The sequence below is a fragment of the Lipomyces doorenjongii genome, assembly GCF_038497915.1.
Source record: "Lipomyces doorenjongii strain NRRL Y-27504 unplaced genomic scaffold V1508scaffold_68, whole genome shotgun sequence".
Taxonomy (NCBI): Eukaryota; Fungi; Ascomycota; class Lipomycetes; order Lipomycetales; family Lipomycetaceae; genus Lipomyces; species Lipomyces doorenjongii.
This window is the reverse complement of record NW_027118135.1, coordinates 1-17,492: the sequence shown is the minus strand read 5'-3', so window position 1 is coordinate 17,492 and position 17,492 is coordinate 1. Positions and strand designations below refer to the sequence as shown.

General features: G+C 48.2%; 5 protein-coding genes across 5 annotated transcripts; 2 read left to right on the top strand and 3 right to left on the bottom strand.

Moving 5' to 3' along the window:
• Positions 1-838: 838 nt before the first annotated feature.
• On the bottom strand, positions 839-2,193 carry V1508DRAFT_424408 (uncharacterized protein). Its single transcript, XM_066941281.1, has 2 exons — positions 1,446-2,193; positions 839-1,389 (listed from the first exon to the last, which is right to left on the bottom strand). The coding sequence occupies exons 1-2, from the start codon at positions 2,084-2,086 to the stop codon at positions 1,029-1,031; spliced, it is 1,002 nt and encodes a 333-aa protein (XP_066793508.1). The 5' UTR covers positions 2,087-2,193; the 3' UTR covers positions 839-1,028.
• Positions 2,194-2,620: 427 nt separating this feature from the next.
• Positions 2,621-3,803, top strand: V1508DRAFT_424407 (DASH complex subunit Duo1-domain-containing protein). Its single transcript, XM_066941280.1, has 4 exons — positions 2,621-2,905; positions 2,967-3,086; positions 3,142-3,304; positions 3,356-3,803. Exons 1-4 carry the CDS (start codon positions 2,687-2,689, stop codon positions 3,610-3,612), a joined length of 759 nt encoding a protein of 252 aa, XP_066793507.1. The 5' UTR covers positions 2,621-2,686; the 3' UTR covers positions 3,613-3,803.
• Positions 3,678-5,767, bottom strand: V1508DRAFT_391392 (uncharacterized protein). Its single transcript, XM_066937939.1, has 4 exons — positions 5,512-5,767; positions 4,751-5,375; positions 4,603-4,702; positions 3,678-4,552 (listed from the first exon to the last, which is right to left on the bottom strand). The coding sequence occupies exons 1-4, from the start codon at positions 5,553-5,555 to the stop codon at positions 3,909-3,911; spliced, it is 1,413 nt and encodes a 470-aa protein (XP_066793506.1). The 5' UTR covers positions 5,556-5,767; the 3' UTR covers positions 3,678-3,908.
• Positions 5,768-6,021: 254 nt separating this feature from the next.
• On the bottom strand, positions 6,022-7,122 carry V1508DRAFT_406232 (uncharacterized protein; the record flags this gene model as incomplete). The annotated part of the gene is made up of 1 exon (XM_066938760.1): positions 6,022-7,122. The coding sequence occupies one exon, from the start codon at positions 7,120-7,122 to the stop codon at positions 6,022-6,024; it is 1,101 nt and encodes a 366-aa protein (XP_066793505.1).
• Positions 7,123-12,384: 5,262 nt separating this feature from the next.
• On the top strand, positions 12,385-13,882 carry V1508DRAFT_375672 (uncharacterized protein). The gene is made up of 2 exons (XM_066937578.1): positions 12,385-12,830; positions 12,885-13,882. Exons 1-2 carry the CDS (start codon positions 12,449-12,451, stop codon positions 13,661-13,663), a joined length of 1,161 nt encoding a protein of 386 aa, XP_066793504.1. The 5' UTR covers positions 12,385-12,448; the 3' UTR covers positions 13,664-13,882.
• The last annotated feature ends 3,610 nt before the right edge of the window (positions 13,883-17,492 follow it).

Here is a 17,492-nt window from a genome sequence, read left to right as displayed (position 1 = left end):
TCGACTTCGACATCTTTGAACTGGTCTTCGTCCAATTCCGACAGCTCCTCGTCGTTGTCAAACATATCCTCCAGTCCATCCTGCTGTTTCTCTTCATCTTGCGCGGCCAAGGTCGGCGAATCGACATCTGACATTTTGATCGTCGAATGCGGGTATGTGCAACCAGTGAAGCAAGCGAGATCGATATTGATATCGATCGTGTGGAACGTTGTATAAACCGATGCGATCTCAAAACGGGAAACCTAAGTCTCACACAATCTGTCGAATAAACCGTAACCGTCACAGCCAACCGGTCATCCATTAATTTTTCGCCCCGCGCCATCAAAAATATCGCCATCCCTCGCCCTGCGCATTAACAACATCTTATCTCGCTATCCCTTTATCTAATTCCAAAAAAGAAATAACAAACCAAGCAATGTTCGCAGGCGGCGCACCACCACCTCCTTCTCCCGAAAAAGTCGCGGAGGAAGATAAGATTGCGTCCGGAATGATGCTCTCTATCGTCGTTGCTTGTGTCGGACTTTGGTTGAGTATGTGTTTTACCTTCTTGATTCCGGCCTTGTTTTCGAGAGCTGGCTCGTGGTTGGGTGCGGCAGATATGCTAATCATATTGGTTTAGCTCCGTCTGTCGTTCAGTTTTTCTCAAAGTAAATGTATATATAGTCGACTGTATGATACGACCGTGATACTGTATATACGTGGGAAACAGCAGAGCGCCAGCAGGAATGAGAAACTTCACACGACGGGCTCGAATGTTTGCATACCAAAAGATGTGATCTCTTGCCGGTTGCGGAAAACATTGTACATAGTATGTCAGGATTTGTAATGAATAATAATCTTCGGTTTTGTCATAGGATTTGCATTGTACATCTGTACACATTTACAGTCATATCAACAACTATATTACACAAAAGCCAAATACCCATTTACATAGAAACAGTCGCCCAATCCATAACTAACAAACCACACAAAAATATATCTGAAACCCATCTAAAATGGTATAATACATCAATCATACAATTTACTCATCAAGTGGAATAGTAGTTCTCAATGTCAGTTTCCTCTTCTTCTGGATTCGGCGGACCGGAGTCGGCTGCACAGCTAGTCGGGCGGGTCACTGTGCCGTCGTGAAGGAGGTCGTACTTCGCGACGCCTCCGTCTCGCTTGTGACAACCGCTGCCTTGTGTCGACACATCCGTGCTCGACGAATCCGCGCCCAAGTCGTCGAATATTGCCGAAGACGACGTAGGCTGCGACGAGTCGAGCGACGCCTCCGCGTCTGCTGTCGCTTGTGGGAATAAAATCCGGGGTTTAACTGGCACGATCGCGAACTCGTCGTCAGAATATTGTTCTTCTATAGGAAACGGCCGGAACACTTTCTTCCCCCGGCTACTGCATGTTAGTGTCTAAAGTTTCCATCCCTCCAAAACCGGTTTGCAACTTACAATACAAATGCCATGCCTTTCTTGGACGGATCCGGCCCCGCTGAAAGGTCAGGCTGTCGGGACCTTTTTTTGGCCGTGCCCGGCCGCGTGACGAATGGATCGTCTTCAGCGTCCTCGTACACGTCAAATTCGGGCTCAGGGTCTTTGTATATACTAAACTTCAGTTTCCTATCCATGCGAATGTCCTCAAACTCATCCAACCCATCGTCCTCCGTCGCCGTCTGGCCAGGGGTCGAAGGGAATAACACCCTGGCAACATACTTGCCCTTCCGCCTTCCGTCGTTAGACGACTCGTCTTCAACTACCTCCTCTGTCGTCGCCAGATCCGGTTCACCTTGTCGACGCCGACGATACGGCGTTTCCCGAGGCGTGACCATCTGAGCACCCGGCTGCGCACCTGAAATCGTCCGCGTCCGCGTCCGCGATCGGGTTGCTCCCTCGTCATCTAGCCCGGTATCCTCTGTACTCCCCCTCCGTCGATGGCGCTGCCTGTGTGCATGTTGATCATCCTGCTGCTGCTTCTGTTGCCGCCGGTCAAGTAAACTGTAGTGATCTGGATCAAACATCGGCCCGTACCGCGGCGTCGGCGGAGTGATCACAGGCGTACTGCTGCCACTGTGTCGCGGTGGTGTGCGCGGCATCCTGTCCTTCCTGTTGTCAGTCAAACCAATGAACCGCGCATAGACGTGGTGACTTGTGTGTTTACTCGCGAACCCTGTCGTGCATGCGCTTGCGTGTGGGATGGTTGCGTGGAAAGGGGCGGACAGAAACAGCGGGAACACAACATTAGCAGGGTAACATTATCAACGCGTCATGCACGCGTCAGGATTGACGCGTCTTTTGACGCGTTGGATAACAAGCGAGATATTCAGGAGAGAAATTTAGCTTGTAATAATATTTCATTCAATCATTCTTTTAATTTCTCATTATTGCCTGTTGTATGAAGAGTGGAACGTGTGCTTTGTATTAGCAATGCCACTATGCTCGAATCCAGTCGGCGTCGGTTGGCCAAATTATAACTGCATGCGTCACAATAGAATACAAAATACTTATACGATTATATTTGAGATGATAATTTGACGCAATGCGATTACAGCTGCACGAACCCTTGGCGTAAAATGGTTATCGAAAAAATTGGGAGTAGCCGCGTCGGTCACCCAGTCCTCGCCGAACGCGTCGCCTACCAAATTTCATCAAATGTAAACAGGTGCAGTTGCATCCAGCTCCACAACTAAGCAACCATGCCTCCAGAAACAGACACATTATTGGCATCCTTGCACGAGCTGCAATTATCTCTCAACGAATCTTCCACGAACCAACAACTTTCTGCCTCCGAAATAGTTGACACGGAGTTGAGGAAAGAAGATCGGTTACGCCAAGAACTCGAACAAGTGCGCTCCGTCAACGCGTCCATCACAGCCGTGCTAGATTCCATTACAGTCGCCGAGTCAAATTTAGAGGTGTGTACGTTGCTGCTGCCACTGGTTCTTTGTTCCGTGTCGTATTGATGTGGTGGCCCAGAAAGTTGTTACTACGACGACGAATGTCGACAGTCTACTGAATTTATGGATGCGAATTTTGTCGCAGACGGAACATACCCAGCGACTGATTTTTGATCCCAAGTGGGAGGGTGCGACAAAGGTAAGGGACTCACTGTATGAACAAGTAGAGCACAAGTCGTAACATCAATTACCAGGACGAACATCTGCACCAGACTCGGCTAGCCGCGATTGCTGCTCAACAAGCCCAGGCCAAGGCGCAGGCCGAAAAACGCGCGCAGGAAATGGCAGCCGCTACTCAGAAGCGGAAGGAAGCGGAGGAACAGAAACTTAAACGAGATGCCATAGTACAGAAGAGAAGTACGACGGTTTTGTCTAGACCACAATAAGATTTCGGCTAACAGTGTGAAGTATATGGAAATAAACTAGGGAGTGGGAAGGCATCGGTTTCGGGAACCAACTCGTCGACAACAATGGCGATGGCCCCGAATCCACGGAGCACGACTACGCGGCCAACTGGACGGTCCACAACGTCAAAAGCCACAGGCAATTCAGGTGTTCCGACCCGGCAACGTTCAGTTTTGCGAAATGCAAACAGTAACGCTCCAGGAGCGCGCACGAACGTGTCGCGGACGGCGGGGACTCGCTCGTCCAATTCAACAAGCTAAGGGTTGGAATTCAGTAAATGCACATTTTGGATGGGTTTCGGGATGGTCTTGATGGAACTGTAGTTTTATGGATGCGCCCTTACTTAGGCATGTAACTAATCATTTGGATTGTGATACCAACAAAAAGCGTGACTACTCAAAGTGCATTACATAGTTCGAACACAAACAAATAGAGTACAATTATATTCCCGTATATCCCTGCCTTATACATAATCCATCCAAGAGTTTTCCACCAGCCGATGCCCAATGCAAAAACCAAGTCAATTCACCACTTGTAATGGCATATAGCGAATTGCTCATATATACTTCAACACCACTTCCCGTCCTAAATTTGTAAGTCTCATCCGCGATTCGAAGTCATCCATGTTAATATACGCCCCACATAATCGTCTCTCGCCATCAAACGCACTGCGTCCATGCATAACCCTCCAGTTGTCAAATATTAACGCCCGACCAGGCCGCAATTTGAACCAGTACTCCGTCTCCCTTCGCGTGACGATCTCATGCCATTTCCTAATCGCTTCGTAGAATCTGATCACATCAACATCAGGATCGCCGCCTTCCCATCGGTCCATGGTCGAGCGGTCGTCATTATTCCAGCGAACTTGGATTAGCTCGCCAGTTGCCTCGTCGTGCTTGAGAATGGGCGACGTGCTCGCTGGTCGAATGCACACGTCTTCATTGCCGGCGCTATGGGCCGGGATGCGAATTCGTGACAGGGTCTTGTAATGCTCCGGCGCTTCTTCTCGAAGAATGCGCGCCGCTTTAAATCCGTCTGCCAAAACAGATTCACCTCCTGACCCGTTGTGGTGGAGCAGATGCAACACCTGAAGGCCAGGTGGTTCTGTGAAGTACGTTCCGTCCGTGTGAAGGCCAAGCGCGAGATCCGTGTAGGCAGTGTCATTTGCTGCGAGGTCAGAAGTGAAATCCCAGAATCCGCCTGACAAGTTAGTGAGCCCTACAGGTATATCGCCAACTAAGATCTCTTACCGTAATGCGTCTGGCGCGGGAATGATATCCGGTTGATAAGCTTCTCGGTGTCGTCGGGATTCACTGGAACATCATCAACAAAACAGAACCCATACAATTTCTATAAATTAGTGCAAGCTTTCGATCACATTAAAACACGAGCACTCACGATTTTGCTTGTCCACTCGGCGACACCGGCATCTGAGCTCATCACGCTCGAAAACTCAACCACAGGCGGATTATCCTGCACATCGTCACAACTCCAGAGCACTCTCCTGAAGGACAAATGCTTCTCAAGGACAGGCTGGTATGAATGTAAATGCAGCCAGTCCCACGGATAAAAACTCTCATGACCATCGTTCTCCCACGTTATTTTTAATGCTGCGTCCAACGCCTCAACAGACTCCGGGTGTACCATTGTCGGGATGGTAAAAGTGTCGACAAGCCGCTGCTTCGTGATCGGATGAAAACATGAGGCACATTGGCACGAGTCGCGGAGCCAAATATTGTGGTAAGAGGAGGTGACACCTTCATCCCATGGGATGTACACTTTCTTATTATCGAATGAAACCTGATGATGCGGGGAAATAACGGTCCGTGGAACGACGTTCGCATTCACGCCCATGTTACGAGTCAGAGCATTACGACGAGCAGATAGTGCATGGTGGGTCTGCGGAGTTGCTCGCCAGGAGTATATTGATCGTAATGCTGGCCGGTCGATGGCATTGCGCCGGATGGGAGCGTTGGCGTCCGCATTGGCGCGGCCTATTCTCTGTGCTGACCGCGCTATTTGCCTGATGCGCCGTTAGCAACATATCTCAAAACCAATGTCATATTTGTAATAGATAGACTACGCATCTGCAGTGTAAAAAGCAACAAGCAATTCGACGATGCAGAATCGTGTGTTTGCTATTAGCTCTTCATACTTACCGTGCCTGCCGTAGATTCGACAGAGACTTCAGAAATCGCCTCATTCTCTATGCTTTGTCATTCAAAACACAATTTTTTTTTCAAAATATTCGATATGTAAACGTATTGAGTCAATAAACGCCGGTCAAGGCGGCCTTCTGGTGATGATGTCACTCGGCGAGTCCGGTCGCATACGATGCTGCGAAGTCGATAGAGATCGCTGCATTGGGAGTTGGCAGAGAGATGACGTCGTCACGCTCTAAACCATGCCATCCCATACATAAATATTTGTAATGTTTTTATAAATGTTTGACTTAATTGGATGGTCTTCGACTGGCAGAATCGTAATATATTATACTCATTCACCGACCGGATCTGGCCGGCACTGACCGCGTTGGAGGTCGTCCGCTGATCAGCGTGGATTTAACGGCTTCATCGGGCTGTAAATAAACGAAATATTCTGAATACATATGATTCCTTCTAATCCAAGACTCCATACCCTAAATTACACAAATATCATATAAGTAGTAACTACCTTCTATACCCATCAAAATCCCGCTCCGCAAATCCAATCTCGCCTCTGCGTTTCATTATAAACCTTTCATCCAGCCATTCCTCCATTTGCTGATAGTTCTTAACCAATCTCAAATCTGCACGCTCCTGCTTAGTTAACAGTCCCTGCGTCATCTCGACGATCAAAAACTGAATGTTCTTGAACGGACTGCCGTATTCCATCGCATAGGCCCATAAGAGTTCAACCGCTTTCCAGGGCGTGTTTTCGTACCCCGCAAAAAGTGCCGGATTCTGTAAAAGTCCTCTGGCGGCCATAACTCCATCTACACCAGTAATCTCAACAATTTTCTTAGCATCCGCCAACAAGAAACAGTCACCGTTGGCTACAACGTATATGTCCCTAGGTACGGCCGCGCGCACCCGTCTGACCGCCTCGAGGTTTGGCGGCACCGAATTCCGTTGCTTATGCAAACGGCCATGCACCGTAATAATATCCGCTCCAGCAGCTGCGACCCGTTTTGCAAACTCAACTGTCCGATCCAAATCTGAGTGAATACGGATCTTGACATCCAGCACGACGCTCCGGCCGAATTTCTCCCGCGCGCCGCGCACCATTGATTCGACAACCTCGATCCGCTGCATGAGCACCGCGCCTATTCCTTCCTGATTCTGTTCCTTAATGGGACAGCCGCAGTTCAATCCCACTCCTGCGACATAATCCTTGACAAAGTCGGTCGCCTCAATCAACTCGTCGGCATTCGGCGCGCCAAACTGCGCAATGACGGGACCGTCCAGTTTGCAGGTCGAAAAATCCGCTTCACGCGCGTACTTTGAATTTTTGAACTCGCGGGCGATCATCATCGGCGTGTATGCTACGTCAACGGCGAAGTGGCGCTGAATGAGGAGACGGAAAGGAAGACGTGTGTAGCGAACCATCGGCGCGGCTATGTATAGAGGCCGATTCTCGGATCGGGCTTTTGCAAATAATGAGAGAATGCTTGTCTTGCAGGGTTCGCATGTCGGTGGTAGGGTCTCGGGATCGTCGACTGTGATTGCGGGGGGAAGGGCCATCGAGTAGTCGTGGGTCAGAGGCGCGTGTGGCTTGCGCGGGACTGTCATCGTTGAGAAAGGCACTCGAATGCGAATCGGCGTGTGCGCACGTACGTGGATGACGCGTAGTTCCAGCAATGTGAATGCTAAATATTGAGGCGAAATACAAATCACTGTTCTATGTACCCCAACGATTGTGAGTAGTAGACTTCTGAAGAGATGACGATACAAATTTTCACTGCTTACTGAGCCGCGCTCCATGAGGCTTCCTTAGCATTCAGGTAGATCACTGCAGGTGTCGGCCATAATATTTGGCGCCCGTTTAAGATTCGTCAAAGAGAAAGGCCGATTCGGATGCTGATACATATCTCCCAAATTTGAGTCGGCGGGTAACGATATTGGAAAATTTTGGCGCATATCCGTATCCGGAACAGCCTGGATCCGATTGCTTCCTTTTGTTTGGACACCACGCTGCACTGCTCGACATTTTGACAGAGCATTTCGAAATTTAAAGACCGAGACACCACTTCACTACTTTTACACCACCTAGAGTATACATAAATGTCTCCAACTGCTCTTCTCTTATAGAATTCGATGTACTACCCCCTCCACGACGATTCGTCATCAACGACGTTGAGGCACCTCAGAGTGTATATAGCCTCAGAAACACCTTCTCTCTCTGTTCTGTTGAAGGAAACGGAAGTGTGGTGATTCGAATTCGGAAGCATCTCCGCATGAGCACAGGTTGTCGTCGCTGAGATCCAAACTTCCTCCATCGGATCTTGTCATATAGGACAGCAAATAGTTGCAAAACTCCTCGATCCAGCTCTTTGTTTCAATCGACGAACTACCAGGCGATGACGCTTCCCAAAAATATAGGCAACTCGTGGCGTATCGATTTTACGAACGAGAGGCTGCTGCTTACTCTACATTATCTGTACTTCAAGTCCATTCCCATATTCTATGGCCAATTCGAGTGTAACTTTCACAGTCGGCCGACGGAATCTGATCAAATTTTTATACTCGTGTTGATGGAACATATCGATGGCTGGCCATTGTCGTGGTATTCTCGAGAAGAAATGACGGCACTGGGCCAGTAGATTTTGCGCAAACGGAAGCTATCATGGATCAGATCCCCTCCCACGGGGTAATCTATCAGGATTTAGCTCTGCGAAACTTCCTCGCAACGAAGCAGGCAAGAGTTGTCCTTATTGATTTCGAATAATCGAGATTTTGTATGACAAGAGCAGGTATTCGCCTGACGTAATGAAAGAGGAAGATTTTATGGTCTTGTGATCTGAGGTCGAGGGCTTCGCATTAATACCTAGAAGCAGCTTGATCCTGGAGGATTCGCCTGCATTTCCGAAGCCTGATCGTCAATTGGTCAAGGGTGTGCTTTGAACGACTAGATCAGAGCCATTGCACTGGGTTTCAAAGCGGAGGATGATGCTCTATTCCGTTCCGGGCTAATCGATGTAATCTTGTCAAGGAACGTGTAACGGAGTTGCGTGTTGCATACATGCACTAACCCAACGCATGGAGCTCACTTCCCCTGAACTTTCGAACGACTACCCGAACGTGGACATAAATTGTTTTCTGTGATTGCTTATGTATTTGGCACCCAGCTGACGTGTGATATAAAATATTTTGCAAAAAATTTTAGTTCACGCTGGTTAAGCATTTTGTTGTGGAGCCGCAAATCAAGATATATTTTAAAGTATTTTTTAGAGAGTCGACAGGACTTACGTGACCCCACACAATCATTGGAATAGTAGTTGTGGATGGTTCCCCTGGACTTCCTCCATATGATCTAATTAAGGTAAATTGTGTCAACTTGCCAGTGCGAGGACGTTACAAGAGTTCGCTGGTGGTGCGGCACCATGCTCCACGAGCTTGGGAAGGACATTCACCATCCTTAACACCAGCGGATTGACATCTCACGGGTCCGTTCATGGTTCAACCCACATTGATTTGTGCGTTGTGGCTTGTACAATTCACATGTCGGCCACCGTTTGGAATGACGCTGTCCAAGCTGTCATTGCGACTAAATCTCTGGCGTGGGGTCGCACTCAAACAAGCAAGGCAAGCAACAAAGGTGTGGAGGAGAACCCATCCGCGGCTAGGGCACAGCTGAACTCACCAATGGGTCGAGCCTCTCGAAACCCTCGCCACTGTGTCCTGCGTCGATAGTTGGCTCCGCGATGATGGCCCGGGGTGAGCTCATATTGTCGCTTGCAGAGAGCAATGGAATCTTCTTCTTCGTCAGAAGGGGGTTCCGAATTCTATCTCATTGTCACATGGGCGATCTTAATCTGTGTCATTCTTAGCCCGATATCTGTGGGACTTTTAGTCAAAAGCGTTAGAAGGTTGCAGGGTAAGCAGCGCAATTCTGATGGAAAGAGTGATCCCTTGGGTATATGGGGTGACATAAAGCCAAGTCAAGGAACAGATCGGGGGGAAATTGTATGTATTCTGGAGCCATTCTCTGGCCAGCATGCACCTCTTCATCATCGTTAGTAGCGAAAAGCAAGCACGTCCTCGGTACTCTACAGTCGAGGTCGCCGTCGCGCAATTTATGCACTCACAAATCGGTAAGGCTTGCGTGTATGTCAGGCACTAAAAAGTCGATAAAGCGATCAAAGTAGACTATAATAGTTAAACCTTATCTGAATGCCAAATAGGGTTTAGCCAGGGTCTTCAAGTGACGGGCCAGCTTGTCTCAGACAGTAAGGCCGTCATACATCCGAAGGCTTCTCAACAAGCAGGCCGTATGAATCGCGTTGTCAATTTGCTTCAGGAAATAACGCCCAATAGGTGTGATCCGTAGTAATGAATATTCTTGTCACAATATACAGCCGCAGAATCCATGAAGGAAAACGGGTCTAACAAAATCGCCTGGGTTATATCTCGCCCGGCAGGCCTGTTCCGATGCAGCGGACCACATTCGGCAATGCTAATCAGCTTTATCGATAAATCTAGGAGCTCGATGGTTCCGCAATCAGGCACACGGACTCCGCGCTAGTCGAAAGGGTTCTATACTAATTTGTGCATTGTCTTTGCCTGCGAGATGTGGTGGTCGCGTTTCATGACCTGCGGCTTTTGGAACTTGGATTATGAGGGCGGCTGTCACTTGCAGATGGCAGGTGATATGATGTCACATTGCGAATGTCTTGTGTATTTTAAGATATACGGCATGAGACAACAGTTGTAATACTTTCCAGATCGCATGAGGACGGAAAAATGGTTTTCTTCGAAACATGCTCAGTCGTACACTTCACGCTGATTGGATTTTGTTTCCTTTGGTTCCGAGAGTCGGTAGAATTAGCGGGGAAGACATCGGAGGAGATGTGGTAATGCCTATTTTAGATTATGATCCAGGGACTCGATGGCTTGTGGTGCCAATTGCCAAGACTCTTAACAACAGGCATAAGACGGAATTGTCACCTCTAAAAATAGCCGGACACGCTGTCTCTAGAAATATCTTGCACACACAGGCAGCCATATATTCGCAACCAGATCACGCCTGACCCGAGGATCGGTGACGACAAGTGAATTAGCAGGGCATCATAGTTGTTGCCGCAAGAATTTTTGGTATCGAATAACTGTCGATTTTCGCATTGGATAATTTTGTCAATGGACACCTCACGTCACACACCTGAATTAAGCGAGAGCATCTTGTTATAAGCTTGCTCATAATTGTTCGCGTGTAATTAATACCTATAATTCTCTTCCCAGCAAGATTTACGTCACAGGGGACTTCAGGAGCGCGCAAACCCATCGCCCAACGCGGAAAGTTTAATACGTTACTGCTATTCGACAGATCGCAAACGCAAATTAAGCGAGCTTAATAAAATGTGGATAAGACCGATCTGCGCGGCCTCGGCTGGGCGAAAGCGGAAGTTTGTCTATTTTGGAGTATTTAAACGCCGCTGACTTGCGAGATCACGCATTAATGTGCAGCTATCATAGTCGACCGGAAGGAGCCGCTGACCACTGATAACAAAGCCAATCGCCGCTCATGACGAGACTGCTACGAGGATCGTACCAAATCTCGGTTTGTAATCTTCTAAGGCCGCCAGCCCTCTCCCCACAAACAGTAATTGAACCGGTATTTGTTAATACTAATGCGATGTCATCCAGTCAGAGACGCGCAATATACGACGGAGCGACGATTAGCGATAGGACAGCAATGTATAAGTGCTAATTTGTGGTGCTGAGGGCGGAGCTCGATAGGAAGGCCGGAGGCGTGCGGAGATGCACACCCGGCGCAGGCCTCTACCGTCCCGTCCATAGTGCCTGTCGTTGTCGTCGTTGTCGTCGTCGTCATCATCGTCGTCGTCGGCCGGCCATCGACCAGGAATGGAACATGTCATGCACTACCGTGGCATAATAAAATTATATGCCAACGCTACAAATCCCACGATGCGGATGGTTCGTCTGGCGGTCAGTAGCAACTGCGGGCCACTTAGAAAGTAAGGAACAAACTCATGACTGTCAAAAGTCAATTTGTAACTTGTCGCAGGTCACGAAGATTGACCCATGACTTAGCAGCCAAATCGGGCGCCGAGTTCAAGTTTCAGAGTGGAGTTAGTGCCCCTGTGGCTGCCCTCGCATCGAGCATCGCCGATGCGCTGATTGGCGGACGAGCTATTCCCCACTCTAGTGTCCAGCCAGACTTCTGATTTTGATGCTCTGGCCTATATTCCACTAACCATCAATTTAGCAATCGATAGTATACCATTTTAGTCGCAGCAGCATTCTATTGCACAGCATACGAAAACTCGTATTCGCTTCGCAGCATCGCATTAAACTCAAACAGCCTAAAATTAGGCTGCACCATAAAAACAAGGTTTGGATTGTCGAACGCCAGAGTCTCCTGGCGCTAACGGCGCATCTGCCTAGTTTGGCTGTCTTAGTATACCTGTTACCTCTTTGGTTTCTTTCGTGTCTCGGATCAAGCCGAGTACAATGTTCGAGGATCCATCATAATATCGAACAATACTAATGTGATCGTCACCTACAAACTATTCTCTTACATTTGTGAGAACCTGTCAAAGGTTGACTTCGAGGTGGAATTCGGTTTGTCAATATGTGCATAGTATAAGGCAGGCAAGTGACGACGGGCGGTGACTGTTAGCATGAGATGGGTGACGGTGACTTGCGGCATTCGGCGTCGGTGCTCGGTTCCAGGGGTACGCAGGATACGGCACTTACCACACTAATCTTGCCCAGGTCTCTCCTAACCCGCACCTCCTCCTCCATCACGAGAAAAAAACTGATTATATAGGCGCCAGCTCGCTCGCCTACCCATCTACCGCGTTTCGCTTCCCGCACCGCCAGCCTTACATCTCGGCCTTACTTTGTCTAAACTCGCCTGTTCTGCCTCCGACATTCAATGGTCTCGCAGACTTCGGTTCCCACCCACCATACGCTCTTCTTCCGCATCAGACTCTACCCCACCGCTTCTACAACAGAGAATAATGCGATCGTGCACACTCCGATCTTTTCTTGTACACTCTCCCGCACTACTGCCCTCCCAATTCTATGTGGAGGTGCCCATGACCCTTTCTTGTCGTTGCTCAAGCTGACTGACGGCGCGGGTGTTGCGCTTCTCATTGACGGCAAGGCTGTTCGGACTCGCCAGCAGATTACCCGACTGGTAGCAATAGGCCGATTCGGTCGTAAGCCTGGTGCTGTACCTATTGGTAACGGCAGTGCCCTCAAACTGGTTGCCAGTACGAAAAAAAGAAAGATCCCTGTCTTTGATGTTCTCTACTGTGAGTATCCTGCGAGTGTGGTTCGATTTATGTCTGTTTCTGACTCCGATCTAGTGGAACAAAATGACGTCGACGAGGACAATGAAGATATCCATGCTTCATCCTCAGCCTCCTCCCTGTCGTCCTCATCAAGTGCATCTTCCTCTGTCTCACTCTCAACCCCCCAGTCATCGTCCCTTCTTAAGCGTTTTATTCGCAGGTCGAAAGCTGAGCGACAACTAGCGTCTGCTTATCCAGACATGGAAGGCGCGACCGTGCACGACACAGAACTTCTCCTCCGTCGTGCTGGCTTACGCGCTCCCAGATCTCTGCGTTTGCAGGTGCGCGATCTGGCTGTCAAGCAGCAGCAGGAGCAACAGATTCAGTATGGCTGGCACAGTCGGGAGCGGGAGGATATCTCACCCGATCGATCGTCGATGTATTCGTCTTGCTCGTACGCATCCAGTGTTGCGTCGTCAGCGTCCACAGTCTCGACTGGTTCGTTTGACGAGCGACGTCGCTCAATTATATTTTCGGTTGGTCCTGATGAAGGTGACGAACCTTTGTTCTGGGACGACGAACGGGAAGATCTTGCCGCTTCCTCCAAACGGCAACGGTATTACCAGCCGCAACTGCAGTATAGCAAGCAAGGGTATATCTTTCCTACAGACACAAAATCTGTTAATCCCGCGCCGTACATGAATTACGCGCTGCAGCAGCAGCAACTGTATCAACTACAGCAACTTCAAGCTCAGCGAATGCAGCAGCAATTAGGGCATCGCAAGGGCAGCTCGCTGTCCTCGCAGGACAATGGACGTCGACTAGCCCGGATTTACGAGGAGGACGAAGAATAAATTAAACATTATGTATTTATAGCATTTTTTTGGGTACTGTTATCGTTTTTGTATTAGTATGTTATCACGCATGGAGTTTCGTGTTTTTATTTGCTTTTGCTTTTTTGTCTATTTGCTAAGCCGATGGGGAATAATATTTAATTGTAATGCTTAATCACGGAGTGACAGATAATTAATCGAGATCTTAATCGACACTCTCTCCAAATGAAAAGCTCAGCAGAGGGGCGGGGACATGGCAACTTTCATGCACTCTTGCCGTCTCCACAATGTGTGCAAGCCCAGCCACACTGCGTATAAGCGCGGAGCGGAGATGTGGCTTGTTTTTACCGGATTAGGCTAACCAAGCCTCAGGCCATTTGCGATGAGACACTCAAAGAAGCAACGCCAGTGACCAAAAAAATTCGGCCCAAATCGGTAGCTGCTGGTAGGGGATTTCGCCGGATATGGATGTTGCATTACCGAAGAGTAATTGCTGTCACGCCGTCGCGCGGTTGATAATGAAACCCGTACCCTGACATTGCGTGTTCGGCCTGAAACTTTCTAAAGGATGAATTGTGAATCACCAATAACTTATGCTCATATTCGTGATTAATTCGAATATTTGGATATTTCATGCTTACTAATCAGAATACGAATAAATTATTCTTAGTATTCGTAAGTGGTTATACATTAAATTCTAAATTACAAACTCCATCATTGCCATACTTATCCATTAACATTAACTTCATAAATTCGGCTCTCGACAGGGAGTGCCTACGGTGCCTAAAATAACCCTAACCTCACCGACCACGATTCAAGGGCGACCTAACCCTTATAATTTACTGTGTAATATTTGTACCGCTGGCTTATGTATGGGCATGAATCGCATCGTGGACACGAAGCACACAAATCGTCTCGCAATGACTACAAAGACGAGATGCCTAACTATTAATAAATTATACCGCGTCTGACTGAGGACGACGTAGGTAAACAGGAAACAGAACTTGGCGCATTATCATAGTTGGGGTGGATACAATTTGCGATTAATCGTTATTCGTATTCGTAAAGTCCAATACGATTACTATAGGAGTCTGTCTAAAACTTGCGGTTAACTATACGAGCCGCGCTGAGGTGGGTTACTCGCAAAAAAAGTACAGTCATGCACGTGACTTTCATTATCTGCTCTGAAATGCTCACTAGAGGACAAACAAATAAATAAATAGACATAAATAGCACAAAGTTACCATTCAGCTGCTCTTGAAACTTGATCCGCTAGTAAAGTAAGCTTCCTCAGGGTTCCTGACCCCGTGGAATGCCGTCTTAACCCAACCAATTCTCTGCTGGAATTGCAAATGTCTCTGGTTGCGGCTGCCATTCTCGGCATCTTTGTGCGCCATCCACGACCTTAACAGCCACGGTTCAGGGTCAGGACCACATGTTGGTTGTAGATGTTGATCTCGCAGAGTTCTTGATTGATCACTTCTGACAGTGTTTGCAAGTTATTAGCTGATCCTTCCGAAGTTCTTCGACCTCTTTTGCCTCCACTGTTGGCTGAGGGCTGTAATTTCAAATTGTTCCCAAAGCCAGTTATTCGAGGTCCCACGAGTTCGTTGAGAGATATTGGAGTCTGTCCGAATCGGTGAGGATTCAAGGTCGTGGATTTCCTCAGTTCACCCTGCAGAGTTTGACTCAGAGGCAATCTGGCTGATAGAATCCTCGGGTCCCAGATCAGCAGAGCTCTCGGTGCTCGTCTGGGCCGTGTCTGGCAAGATATTCTCCATCGGCTCATCTCAATCGCAACTATCACTCAATAATAAATAATCAACCACTTGCTTTCGGCGGGTCGCGTCAAAGGATCCATATTTTCTAAGTTTTTGGAGCCGTAGGCGTTGGCGTCCTTAACTTGAGATCGAGCATGAAATCGCATTGCAGGGTCGAATGGAAGAAGTCCAGCACCTCGGAAACTTCCTTGGATTTTTTTTCCGTCATTGCTGCGAAAAAAGCAACGCAGAAGGCAGGAAAGAATGGTAATGTGGGTGAATCCTACCTTGCATTGCCCCGCACGAGCCCAATGAAATTGCACTCACAGTGGAACTTTGGGTACAAGAGATGCCCTCTTGCACAGACCTCCAGCTCTAGTGCCGACGGCTGAGTGATGAAGTCTGGCTGGCTAAACATTACGTGTGTGCAAGCATTTTATGACAGATCTGTCCTGCACCGGCAACTATGTTATGTCGAAGTTTCGGTTCTAGATGAAGATGAAAATTCACCGCATCGTCAACAGTACGTATCCCGGCAGACATTGAACAGGTCCGTGGGCATGATATGGCAGTAGAAAGGAGAGACAAAAACCAGTTTGGCGACACGTTGGCGCGTACCACCTCATGGAAAACGTGATCGACTTTGAAGAACTCAAGCCTTGGTTTCTCAAGCCGACTATGAAAGGTTTCCAGGTCATGCTTTATTTCATGACTAAGAGAATCATGAGACAATTCTTGCACGTGGTACAGCAAAAACAGGCAGTCTTGAACTATGGGGAAATCTGGGCACAGGTGCTCTGGCTGGGCTGTACACTCCTGAGCTAAGACAGCATGCTACTCATCTGCTGCATCTGAGAGAGGATCTCACTACTGATATTCCGGAAGAGCAATAGAAGCTCGTGATGGATGTCATGGTGCGACTCAGTATAGCCATCCTGCGGCAGGCTGAGGTAGTGACCCACTGGGTATGTGTCAGGGCCAAGGAACGTGAAATGCGATGCGGAATAATATGATATGCGAGATCGGAAATGTGAGATCAGAAATTGGAAATGTGATACTGGAAATGTAATTCGTCACATGTGAGCTATGCGTGATTTATTCGCCAGACTATATAAAGAGGCGCTTGTGCCCGCTGGTCAGGCAGTCAGAAAAGGCTTATATTCAAGTCAATCTAGTTTCAAGCTCTTTCTAGTCCACTCAGAGCCAGAGCCGAGTATAGCTCCAGGTCCAGTCCAGTCCAGTCCAGCACCGTTACACTACTTTCTGACTCCGAACACTATCGGCTACCTGATCATGACTGAATCGCCGAGAACGCCAAAACCGCAGATCCCCGAATACTTCAAGGGCGATCGCCGCAAGCTGCGTGACTTCTTCGCCCAGCTGACGAACCGCCATCTTTTTTCCGGATGAAGAATCCAAAATCGGCTACGGTGCTGTAACATCTCGTCATACTGGTCGGTCACCTCATCACACTGGTCACTTTCGCCTCGCCACACGGGAGGCGGCGCGTCCCCTGGCTCCAGAGTCTTATATGTAGTACGGTTTATTAAAATGTATAAATAGAGGATGGAAGGGAGGAGTCCGGGGACGCAGGCTTCAATGGACATTCTTAGGAAGCAAAAGCTATCGTATATAACTTCCTCACCATAACTTCCTCACCCTTTTCCTCACTGTGTGGCGCACGTTACAATTTTGAAACCTCCAAACGTGTGGGGTCGTTACTACGGTGGCTGGTTAGCTGTCTCTTATCTTGACTGGCATTCTTTCTTGCCGAATATATTGTCACCAAGTCTAAAAAGACCTCTCCATCATGTCGCAGTACTTTTCCACGACCAGTGAGGGTTGTGGAGTTTATGTCAAGAGTTTCTGAAGGTATCGTACCGACTGCGGTTATTGACGGTATTCGAATATTTTAGAAAGCCCGATAACAGTAATTTGCAGGCGGTAGATTTTTCCGAACGCTCTCCAAAGGAATGATTTCTGCGACATTGTTGCTAGGGGTGTATACGATTTGCGATTAATCGTTATTCGTATTCGTAAAGTCCAATACGATTACTATACGAGTACATGTAAAACTTGACGATTAACTA